Source organism: Anomaloglossus baeobatrachus, chromosome 1 (assembly GCF_048569485.1).
Source record: "Anomaloglossus baeobatrachus isolate aAnoBae1 chromosome 1, aAnoBae1.hap1, whole genome shotgun sequence".
NCBI lineage: Eukaryota > Metazoa > Chordata > Amphibia > Anura > Aromobatidae > Anomaloglossus > Anomaloglossus baeobatrachus.
In genome coordinates this window covers 151,012,494-151,024,857 of record NC_134353.1, presented here as the reverse complement: position 1 = coordinate 151,024,857, position 12,364 = coordinate 151,012,494, and the positions used below count along the sequence as shown (strand labels likewise).

Sequence of the window (12,364 nt, the reverse complement as noted above, 5' to 3'; positions counted from 1 at the left end):
GTGCCGGGGAGCTGTGGCGCCCCTGACCTGGTCAGGCACCACAGAGTATTGCACCCATGCGGGAGCAATGCTTCCAGGTAATTTCCAAAGGCCAGGATGAGGTGCACACACAAACACATAGTGACCAGGCCTCCCACATTACCAGAGGGGACCCTTGGGTAGCCAGAAGGGGTTAACTTTCAATTCCCAGCTGGGGGTGTGTTCAGGGGCTGGTTGCTAGGAAGCAGGGCAGAGAGAGAGAGGAAGAGGAGAGTCTGGAGGAAGAAGTTGAAGTGTGTGGAAGGGAGCAGAGGAGCTCTCGTGTCAGACAGGTCCTGAGGAGTGCAGTAGCTGAAAGCGGGGGAGAAAGGAGTACCGTGGGTCGGCCTGAAAATCATCCAGAGAGAAGGGTGGCTGAGTACGGAGATCCCGGTATCCGAGCACACAAGGGGAACTAGGTCCCCAGTACAGGCAGCAGATCATCCAGAGCTGCTTAACCTACAGGTGGAGGGGGTACTTCATGCCCTCACCACTACTACACAGAGCTTGAGCCAAGCAGCAATCACCAGGCCCATAAGGGGACAGGGCCAGAAGCCATCCCACCAAGGCCACGCTGCCGGCAGACGAGCCAGAGAGAGAGGGGAGCAGGGTGGTAACAGCTTCCCTGGAGGGGTCCTACCACGCTTCAAGCAAAGGATCCTCCTAAAACAGAAAGAGTGCAAGGAAGGCGAGTGGACAGCTACCCTCAGAACGGCCTCCTGGAATTCCTGGTTCAACCTGGTTATCACAGTGTCGCCCGGGCATCTCACCGTGACCTCCAAACAGTGAGTAAACACGTTGAAAGACTTCTTGGACTGTGTTTGAGTCATTCTGCGACCTGTGGTCCCACACACATACACCGGGGCCTGGGGCTTGCCTCACTCTCAGGGGGCTAATATACTGACTGCACCCACCATCAGCCCCAGGCATCCCTTAATCTGCAGTGGCGGTCCCCGCTGACCGCAATACTGAGAGTGGCGTCACGACAATCCTAAAAGAAGGTTCCCTACCTGTGACCAGACTGTTCCATCCACGTGGAGTCCCTGAAGGTAATGCACAGACACATACTAGCGGGGCTTCACAACTTCTGGCGTCACGAACAGGATAAGGACTAGACCTGTTCAGACAGGTGACCGTGTGCCTCAGAGGTCCGACCGCAAAAATTGAACCGCCGCCATATTGCCATCTTCAAAAGCGCGCGCTGCAGCCCGCGCGAGGGAGAAGAGCACCGCCCACGAAGAGGTGTGGCCGCCCCAGAATCCCCACAATTCAGAGAGCGTACTGACCCCGGAAGTGGAAAGGGAGCGCGGGGATTTCTGAAGAAAAATGGACGCTGCAGGAGGTAATGCCCCTGGTCAGGGCGACGCAGCCCAAGCGATGCCAGCCCCCGTCGCGCTGGACGCAGCAGCGCCTGGTGCCGGTGCCGCGGTCGCAGCTGCGCCGGCCGAAATCTCCCCCATAATGCCAGTTTCCTTGCTGTATGTCCCAGGAGCGCAATGGCTGCCCCAATACGCCGGTAAAATAGACACGCTGACCGGGTTTAAGAAGAAGATCAACACCCTGCTAGACATGCACGCGATGACTGGTAAGCAGAGGGCCGCTGTGGTGCTGGGACAATTGACTGAAGCAGCAGAATTGGAGGCTGAGTCCTGGACCAATGATGACCGGAGCTCTGTTGAGACCATCTTTGCCAAACTAGCAGCTGCTTTTGAACACCGCACCGAGGGAGAGCTGAGGACGGACTTCTATAACTGCCGTCAGAAGCCCCAAGATAGCATAAGAGACTATGCCCTCAGGCTGCAGGCTGCACTACGGGCTCTCAAGCTGGTGGACCCTGTCAGTGATCAGGAAGGAAACCGGATGATGAAGGAACAATTCTTGCGGGGCCTGCGCTCTCCTGAGGATGGGAAGCAGATGAAGCTGTGGTCCCTGGAACACCCTGACGTGGACTTTGCCATTCTGAAAGACAGGGCAGTGAAAGCACTCCAACCTCCTGTGGACACAGACCCCGTCGCACCAGCATGGCCTGCCAGTTCCACGGCTGCAGGAGCGGAATCCTCCTCGCAGTCCCTGGTAACTGCAAAAGGACTCAACGCGTCAGCAGAGACTATAAATACACTATCCTCCCAGGTGCAACAGCTCACTAAGGACGTCGCACAAATCCTGAAAGCAATGCAGTTGCCCTCAGAGACCAAAGTCCCTCATCGGATCCTGCTAGCTGACAACCCAGAGGACGTCCCTTGGATGCGGAGGAGAAGAGGTCCCCCAACCCGAGGCAGGAGCAGTGATCGCTATGACTCATCTGGACAACCCATCTGTCGTCGTTGCCAGGAGGCAGGACACTATGCAAGGGCCTGTCCTTTAAACGAGCCAAACCTGGGGCCGGGGGCCAGTCCTCAGGATTAAGAAGATCAGGCCCAGGTCGCTGCTGTGATCAGTACGTGGGTGGACGTCCTGTCCTGTCCATTGTCCTGGACGGGATCCCTACCCCGGCATTATTGGACACCGGCTCTCAGGTCACCACGATCCCGTATGTCCTTTATCGTAGGTTTTGGTCGGACGACGATCTCCGACCACCGGACCCCTCCCTCACCATCTACGCTGCCAACGGACAACCTATAGACCAGATCGGGGTCAAAGAGGTAACCATAAAGGTGGGAAGGCAGGAAATGAAGGGACAAGGACTGATTGTTGTGGACACTGATATTAGAGAAAGGAACCCGCAAATGATTTTAGGCACTAATGTCATAGAAAATTGCCTAGGGGAAGTGTTGTTGTTGCTTCACCAGATTGTTGAAGGTGCTGAGGGCAGGTCGCAAAGAGCCTTGCAAAAGGAGATCCGAATCATTCTGAGGAAGCAACAGGTAAAACAGGCTGGCGGTGAGATTGGTAGTGTACGGGTGATGGATGCAAACCCCATTGTGATACCCCCACGGAGTGAAATGATGATGTGGTGTAGAGCAGCGGTAGGTCTCAGAGGACAAGATTACCAGGCTGTACTAGAGCCCACTCATTCAGACCACTGGCCCACGATTCTGACAGCCAGGGGGGTAGTTGATGTACACAAGGGACGAGTGCCTGTACGAGTGTTGAACTGTGGGGAGGAGGAAGCCAGACTACCAAGGTACGCTACCATAGCCAAACTGTTTACATGCTCAGATGACGCCATAACACCTGTAGGTCCCCTGACACAAGCTGACTCAAAAGAGGGTGAGACCTCCCAAAAGCAGTTAGAAGATTGGTGCCAGAAACTACACGTGGGGACTGACTCTACACCCGACTACCAGAAACATGGGGTTTACAGGGTCGTGCAGGAATACGAGCAGGTCTTTAGTAAGAACCCACTAGACTTTGGTAGGATCAAAGGGGTGCAACATCACATACCCACAGGCAGTCATCCTCCCATTAAGGAAAGACATAGGCCTATTCCACCAGCCCATTACCAGCGCACAAAGGACATGCTGAAAGACATGAAGGAGGCAGGCGTCATAAGGGACAGTTGTAGCCCCTGGGCGGCTCCCCTGGTCCTGGTAAGAAAGAAGGATGGCACGATGAGGATGTGTGTGGATTACAGACGGATAAATCAGATAACACACAAGGATGCCTACCCTTTGCCAAGGATAGAGGAATCCCTCGCTGCCTTGAAAGCCTCTAACTACTTTTCTACCCTAGATCTTACTAGTGGCTACTGGCAAGTATCTGTAGCAGAAGAAGATCGGGAGAAGACGGCCTTCACCACCCCAATGGGCCTCTGTGAGTTCAACAGCATGCCATTTGGACTCTGCAATGCCCCCGGGACCTTCCAGAGGCTTATGGAATGCTGCCTAGGGCACCTCAACTTTGAAACCGTCCTGCTCTACCTGGATGATGTCATCGTGTACTCCAAGACCTACGAGGACCACCTGAAACACCTGGCTGAAGTCTTTGAAGCACTATCCCGATATGGAATGAAGCTGAAACCATCCAAGTGCCATTTACTGAAGCCAAAGGTCCAGTACCTAGGTCACGTGGTCAGTGCAGAAGGAGTAGCACCGGACCCAGAGAAGGTCACAGTCATCCAGGAATGGCCCACACCTACTACCGTCCGGGAGGTACGTCAGTTCCTTGGCTTGGTAGGCTACTACAGAAGGTTCATCAAGGGCTACACGAAAATGGCAGCGCCTTTGCAAGAGCTCCTGGTAGGCCACCCAAAGAAGAAAGGAAAGATCTCCGGCCCGCCATTTCACTGGGGAGAAGCAGAAGAACACTCCTTCAGACAAATGAAAGGGGCCTTGACGGGTGAAGAGATCCTAGCCTACCCTGACTACGGTCTGCCATTCGTACTGTACACAGATGCCAGTAATGTGGGACTGGGAGCAGTGCTTTCACAGGTGCAGGGAGGCAAAGAGCGTGTGATTGCTTACGCCAGCAGGAAGCTCAGGCCTACTGAAAGAAACCCAGAGAATTATAGCTCATTCAAGCTAGAGTTCCTGGCCATGGTATGGGCTATCACAGAGCGGTTCAAGCACTACCTGGCAGCCACCAAATTCACTGTCTTCACGGACAACAACCCCCTGACCCACTTGGATACTGCTAAATTGGGTGCCATGGAGCAGCGTTGGGTAGCCCGACTGGCGAATTATGACTTTACTGTCAAGTATCGAGCTGGCCGCAAGAACGGCAACGCAGATGCTCTGTCCAGGATGCCTCACCTAGCAGACGAGGGTGAAGATGTAGATGATCTTGAAGAGATTGAGCTGCCAGCGTTCCATCGCCATGGAGCAAAGCAGTGTCGGCAGTCGCGTGCCAACCGCCAAGAGGTGACCCTGAACCCACTACCTCACTACAACTGGAAGGAGACCCAGGAAAATGATCCAGCGGTAGGCTTGGTAAAGAAACTGATCAGCCAGCCGGGCGCCAGCCTTGACAAAGGAGCCCCACCTGAGGCACAGTACCTATGGAAGGAGAGGGGTCGATTATTCATCTATCAAGACAAACTTTACAGGAGCATCATTGACCCGAGGACGCATGAGAAGGTGTGGCAAGTGATTGTACCACAGAAGGATACGAGGATGGTGCTAGAAGCCTATCACAATGGTGCAGGCCACTTTGGTTGGAAGAAACTGGAGGCCCTACTTAAAGTAAGATTCTACTGGGTGGGCATGAGATCTGCCCTAGAGAAGTGGTGTCGAAACTGCGGGCCCTGCAATCTTAGAAGAAAAGACCAGCCCAGCCAGAGAGCACCACTCCAGCCAATCCAAACTAAACGGCCCCTGGAGATCGTGGCCCTGGACCATGTAAAGTTGGCACCCAGCAGACAAGGCTACAACTACGCTCTCACTATGGTTGACCACTACTCCAGATTCCTGGTGGTAGTACCAGTCAAGGACTTGACCGGTCAGACTGCAGCCAAAGCGTTCCAGACACATTTCTGTCGACCACATGGCTATCCAGACCAAGTGCTCACTGACCAAGGACCAGCCTTTGAAGCTGAAGTGTTTAAGGAGTTTTGTAACCTTTACGGCTGCAAGAAGATCCGTACCACACCTTACCATCCTCAGACCAATGGCATGTGTGAGAAAATGAACCACATCATTCTCGACCTTCTGAAGACTCTCCCATTAGAAGAACGAAGTCGGTGGCCGGAAAAACTGCCCGATCTAGTGGACATGTATAACAACATCCCTGTGAGTTCCACGAACTGCACACCGGCATACCTGATGAGGGCCAGACCAGGGAGATTGCCAGTAGATCTGGAAATGGGAGTTGAGACCCCTGAAGACCATCTACAAGGTGCTGATTGGGATTCCAACCGCCAAGCCCAATACAAGAAAGTACAAGAGTGTGTGGAGCGAAGCCTGACTCAGCAGCGTGAGAAACAAGAAAAGGCCTACAATCGAAAAGCACCTGCTGTTCCTTTGATGCCAGGAGATATAGTTCTCAAAAGAAAGAGAAGACGTCATAAACTTGACAATCACTGGGAAGAAGAACCCTATACTGTGTTACCATCGACGCTTAGCAATGAAAAGACATGCCTTATCAGCAAAGATGGAGGAAAAACAACAGCTGTCGTTTCTAGAGATCGCTTAAAGAAATGTCCTGAACAACTAAGAATCCCTGAAGAAAGTCCCAACCCTTTGCCAGTTCAAGAACCAAAAGAAAAGATGATCCATACTGTACTTGGAGATTTTCCAGCAAGTTGGCCTCAATACAATGGAGCAGTAGTTATTCCGGTTATTACATTCCCTCAATCTGGAGAAGTAAGAGACCCAGAGGAACCTGTTCAGAACCTGGAAGAGCCAAATGTAGCTGAAGCAGAAGACCATGCACTGGTATCAATACCTAGTACACCCATTATTCACATTGAGACACGTACATCGGGTGGGAGGGCACAACCTCAGACAGATCACAGTATAGTACTGCGTAGATCAACCCGCAGCAACTTTGGTCAGCTCCCATTACGCTATAGAGAAAGTACAGTTTAGTTCAAAGTGACGGTATGAAAGGTAATGTTTAACCTGTTTATAGTTAAGTAACGTTTAAGCGAAATGTGCCCACAAGGACTATTGTGAGACCTTCTTAAAATGTTAGACCACTGGTTATGAACTGGCTTTAACCACAAACTTTTGCATTGTAAAAAGTTGCCTCCTTGGTATCAACCACAGAGTCTGCCTGTTGAGGGGCATGGCTCTGCACCAACAAGGGGGCACGCCTGTTTATGGGGCCTGCCCTCCAACACTCGGAAGCGGGTACGCCTGTTTATGGGGCCTACCTTACACCACTCTCCTCAGGAGAGGAAGATTGGAGGAAAGGTCTGGGGAATGTGATGGCCCAGACCTGGTCACCAAAAGGACCGGCGACCTACCTCCTGGAGGTTTTTGGGTGGGGTTCGGACATGTGGGTGGTTGGTAGTGGAATGGTACCTGGCATGTTTAAATGTAAATAATTGCCCCTGTGTGGGAAAAGTTTGTATTTACCTTTTTCTCTTGTCTTTGCAGCCCGAGGACGTGCTGATGATAACTAAGGGGGAATGTGGCGCCCCTGACCTGGTCAGGCACCACAGAGTATTGCACCCATGCGGGAGCAATGCTTCCAGGTAATTTCCAAAGGCCAGGATGAGGTGCACACACAAACACATAGTGACCAGGCCTCCCACATCACCAGAGGGGACCCTTGGGTAGCCAGAAGGGGTTAACTTTCAATTCCCAGCTGGGGGTGTGTTCAGGGGCTGGTTGCTAGGAAGCAGGGCAGAGAGAGAGAGGAAGAGGAGAGTCTGGAGGAAGAAGTTGAAGTGTGTGGAAGGGAGCAGAGGAGCTCTCGTGTCAGACAGGTCCTGAGGAGTGCAGTAGCTGAAAGCGGGGGAGAAAGGAGTACCGTGGGTCGGCCTGAAAATCATCCAGAGAGAAGGGTGGCTGAGTACGGAGATCCCGGTATCCGAGCACACAAGGGGAACTAGGTCCCCAGTACAGGCAGCAGATCATCCAGAGCTGCTTAACCTACAGGTGGAGGGGGTACTTCATGCCCTCACCACTACTACACAGAGCTTGAGCCAAGCAGCAATCACCAGGCCCATAAGGGGACAGGGCCAGAAGCCATCCCACCAAGGCCACGCTGCCGGCAGACGAGCCAGAGAGAGAGGGGAGCAGGGTGGTAACAGCTTCCCTGGAGGGGTCCTACCACGCTTCAAGCAAAGGATCCTCCTAAAACAGAAAGAGTGCAAGGAAGGCGAGTGGACAGCTACCCTCAGAACGGCCTCCTGGAATTCCTGGTTCAACCTGGTTATCACAGTGTCGCCCGGGCATCTCACCGTGACCTCCAAACAGTGAGTAAACACGTTGAAAGACTTCTTGGACTGTGTTTGAGTCATTCTGCGACCTGTGGTCCCACACACATACACCGGGGCCTGGGGCTTGCCTCACTCTCAGGGGGCTAATATACTGACTGCACCCACCATCAGCCCCAGGCATCCCTTAATCTGCAGTGGCGGTCCCCGCTGACCGCAATACTGAGAGTGGCGTCACGACAATCCTAAAAGAAGGTTCCCTACCTGTGACCAGACTGTTCCATCCACGTGGAGTCCCTGAAGGTAATGCACAGACACATACTAGCGGGGCTTCACAGAGCAAAGCAAGGACAGCACAGAGAGTGCCATCTATGTACTCTGCTGGTTGCAGTTTTCCCTTAAAATGCACAGTGACAGTGCACTCTCTTGCGGACTCATCACTTTTGATTAGAGCCAGTGTGGGAGTGCACTGTCACTGTGCATTGAGAAGAATCTTGCACAGTGACAAATCAGCGCCTATCAAGCACAAGTCAGAAATGACAACCGATGCATGCTCAGTAGGGCAGGGACTAGCCCAAACCCTGAAACAGATGTCACTAATGAGATGACACTTAACTTTCAGAGTGGAAACAAATGTCTACCACGGGGACTGCAGCCCCTTCGCCCCAATGGCATCTTGTTTGAGTATCCCAGCATGCATTGGGAAGTCTTAAACAAAATGTAATCAGAATGGAAGAAGGTAAAAGAAATAAAAATAAAGCAGTTAGATAAGTTATAGAGGGAATGAAAGGAACTTTATCTTTACAGAATATTAGAAAGGTGATCAGATGATTACAATAAATAGGATTAAAATCGGTGTTAATGTCAGACCATCCTTTTAAGAACCAGACAGACTCCATGGATGGAAGGCTTTTGAGTTATTGTAAAGAAGGGGGTTATATTGTCACTGATTTTTCATTTTTTTTTTTAATGTCAGAAATGTATATTTGTCCATTTTGAATAGTTTGGTTATTATTCTCACTTTAACAAATGAAAATAGACAATGGAAATCGGAAAATGTATAATCTTCATTTAGTTACATAATAATTCTGCGCACAAAGATATTTTTAGACAAAACCTGACTTTTACTTTCTTAAATAATCAGGGTTCAGGTTTATTAACCTTTCGGATTGTCCAATGGCACTGTAGTAGTTTAATAATAAAATGAATCATCAAAACCACAGTTTTCCTAATAATTGTGCACAGTGTATTCCCATTTGACTTGAGTAAAAGCTAAATGTGGGCAGGATGAGTACAGATAGGCTTTGGGCTTAAAATGTATTTCCCTTAAAAGTAGATAGATAGTTATGCCTCTGTAAAATGACGTCTCCTAGTTTTGTGGTGTAATATGGCATGGTAAAGTCAATATAGAATGCACACATCACTATTAGAAGACCTCATACACCATGAGCCGCACATGCAGTGAGTAACTTACCTGTGTTATATGCATAGGCTGCGCTGGAATAATCACCGTCATTGTCTGTAAAACAAGCACAATCTCTGAATCCTATAATATGTCAGAGTCCCATTTATTACAGGCGAGATAAAACCAAGAACTACGTCCACCTTCTCCCTTATGTCTCACGCTTCAGCTCATTTCACAGCTCATCTCACCTTAAAATGATGGCGCTCTCTATACATTCTCCTTGTTTGAGATTTGTCCTTGTCATATTATTGCATTTTAGGGCTCTGAACAGTGAATTCGGCAGGGGTCATAGTTTTAACTCAAGTCCCAATGAACCTGCGCACATAAATAACTGCCAAGTTCTCAAAGAAAAGCCCCCTAAGAGCTTCTTTAATATTGTGCAAATGCAATGGCGATTTGTGACTATACGTTTCACGCCCTTGATCCATGACCTGAATGTCAATGAAATCTGGTGAATTTATAAGTTGGTTCTATAAGCAGAGGTTACTTACTGCCAGACATTGGACATTCACAAATTCTACCATTACCTTCCTGATATCTCAAGGAAATATGTTTGTTGTAATTGCTTACTTATACAATGAACTTCCATGCACAGTTACCAAGCGCATGGTAACCTATCTTTATTACGTAGTTAGCGATGCTGGGCCTATCCACATTACATAGCCATGCTGGGCCTATTCAGATTACATAGTCAGCCATGCTGGGCCTATCCATATTACATAGTCAGCCATGCTGGGCCTATCCATATCACATAGTCATGCTGGGCCTATCCATATTACATAGTCAGCCATGCTGGGCCTATTCAGATTACATAGTCAGCCATGCTGGGCCTATCCATATCACATAGTCATGCTGGGCCTATCCATATTACATAGTCAGCCATGCTGGGCCTATTCAGATTACATAGTCAGCCATGCTGGGCCTATCCATATCACATAGTCATGCTGGGCCTATCCATATTACATAGTCAGCCATGCTGGGCCTATCCACATTACATAGCCATGATGGGCCTATTCTGATTACATAGTCAGCCATGCTGGGCCTATCCATATTACATAGCCATGATGGGCCTATCCATATTACATAGCCAGCTATGCTAGGTTTATCCATATTACAGAGTCAGCTATGCTGGGCCTATCCATATTACATAGTCAGATATGCTGGGCTTATCCATATTACATAGTCAGCCATGCTAGGTCTATCCATATTACATAGTTAGCCATGCTTCATCTATTCATATTAGACAGTCAGCCATGTTAGGCCTATCCATATTACATAGTCAGCCATGCCTTTCCATGTTAGATAGCTGCTTATATAATATGAATAAGCCTAGCAGTGCCTATCCATACTACATAGTTAGCAATGCTGGGCCTATCCATATCCATGTTTCCCCGAAAAAAAAAGACCTACCCAGAAAATAAACCCTAGTAGGATTTTGGAGGCTTTTTTGAGAATGCTTAAAGTATAAGCCCTACTCTAAAAATAAGCCCAAGGTACACAGTCAGCTATGTTGGGCCTATCCATATTACGTAGTTTGCTATGCTGGGCCTATCCATATTTCATAATCAGCCATGCTAGGTCTATCCATATTATATAGACAGCTATGCTAGGTATGGCTCTTATAAGGATATATAGTATAAAAATAGCTTCTAGGTCATAGTATCCAGTCCAAAGACCTTTCTTTTACAATGAAAGCTGGGCCCTGATTGTTTTCAAACACAAGGACATTCTTTCACTGGGAGTGTTTTGATACATAGGTAGATAATATTCCCTAATATTTGCATTCACCGCTCAGTGGCAATTATTATAGTTTCTAATTATACAGTTGTATTCTTTTGAGAAATAGTAAAAGCCCATTTAGTCGGAATGATGTTCTCTGCTGACGATCACCGATTAACTATAAATATGACCCTCGGCACTCACACATTGGCCTATTTACAAGGAAACTGCTGGGAAAGAACAATTGCTAATCTGATCATCTTGTGTCCATACAGCATAATGTTGTCGGCAGCACATTCCTTGTTCACACAGGGTGTACTGCCAATGATTTTTATGTTGATATAAATGTTCCGATCACCAGTGATCACTGACGTGCTTACCCATCTTAATAATCTGTACGAGTCTTTTAATGAACGCTCATGTGCCAATTATTGGTTTGTCTAATGATGATGGGCCATAAACTAATATTGGCAACCAAGTCAGTGTCAGGTTTAAAATGATCCTCCACATTGGGGACTGAGCATCGACTACACCCTTTTCATCTTTAGTCACTCTACCTGGTGACCTCGGTTTGCATCCAGCTGCCTCTGTGGCGCCCTGGACAAGCTAGGACGTCACAGGTACTACAACAACACATTCGGTTAGGCACATCAGTCACACACGCAAATCCTTGTTGCCTCCCTCCAGGGGCTGATGTCCACACCAGGTGGGGTGGAGCCAGGCGGTTGGCCCCACCCACCGAGGAGTTCACAGTCCTGGAGGCGGGAAAGGACAGTAGTTGAGGAGGAGAACAGTTAGAGAGTTGAGGGAAGTGGTAGTGGAGCAGACTGACCGTGTCCGGGTACGTGGCCCGGGCACCTAAGAGCAAGGTTGGCAGACGGTGGTGACCGTCTGCAGGCGAGGCCGATTGACGCACAACCGTAAGGACCGGGGACGGGCGGGGGCCCGCCGGTACCGGACCGGGGAGCGAAGAGAAGCCAGCACAATTCGGCAGGGCCTACGGACCCCGACCAGGCTTGGAGTCGCCGTTAAACCGGTCAAATCAGTCAGCAACGGGAACCTCCAGGGTTTCCCAGCAGCAAAGACCCGACTGAAGGCAACCGCTCAACCGTGAAGGGAAATACAGCTACCGCCACAGCTAGAGTTCCCAGGGCCAGAGCCTGCGGGCAAAAAGGGGCTCCTCTGGCAAATACACCGCTGGGGAGTGGGTTACCGGTGGGAAGCCATCGGAGCCGACAACACATCACAGGTGCAGGGAGAGACAGTCACCGCCAACCTACTGGGAGTGACCATCGCAGCCGGCTGCGGAACCCGTCCATCCAGCCGTTTGTTTTACCAGAGACTCCGTTTACGTTATTGGCTGAGTGAGTACCACCGTGCCGCCTGGCACTGCGCTGCCA

At 49.9% G+C, this 12,364-nt stretch overlaps 1 protein-coding gene across 2 annotated transcripts in view; it reads right to left on the bottom strand.

Moving 5' to 3' along the window:
* SORBS2 (sorbin and SH3 domain containing 2) overlaps positions 1 to 12,364 on the bottom strand; it is a 463,189-nt gene that overhangs the window by 111,330 nt on the left and 339,495 nt on the right. For both annotated transcript variants that reach the window (XM_075347124.1, XM_075347123.1), the window contains exon 11: positions 9,255 to 9,299. In XM_075347124.1, the coding sequence (XP_075203239.1) occupies positions 9,255 to 9,299 (45 nt within the window). The remainder of the gene's footprint in view (positions 1 to 9,254; positions 9,300 to 12,364) is intronic.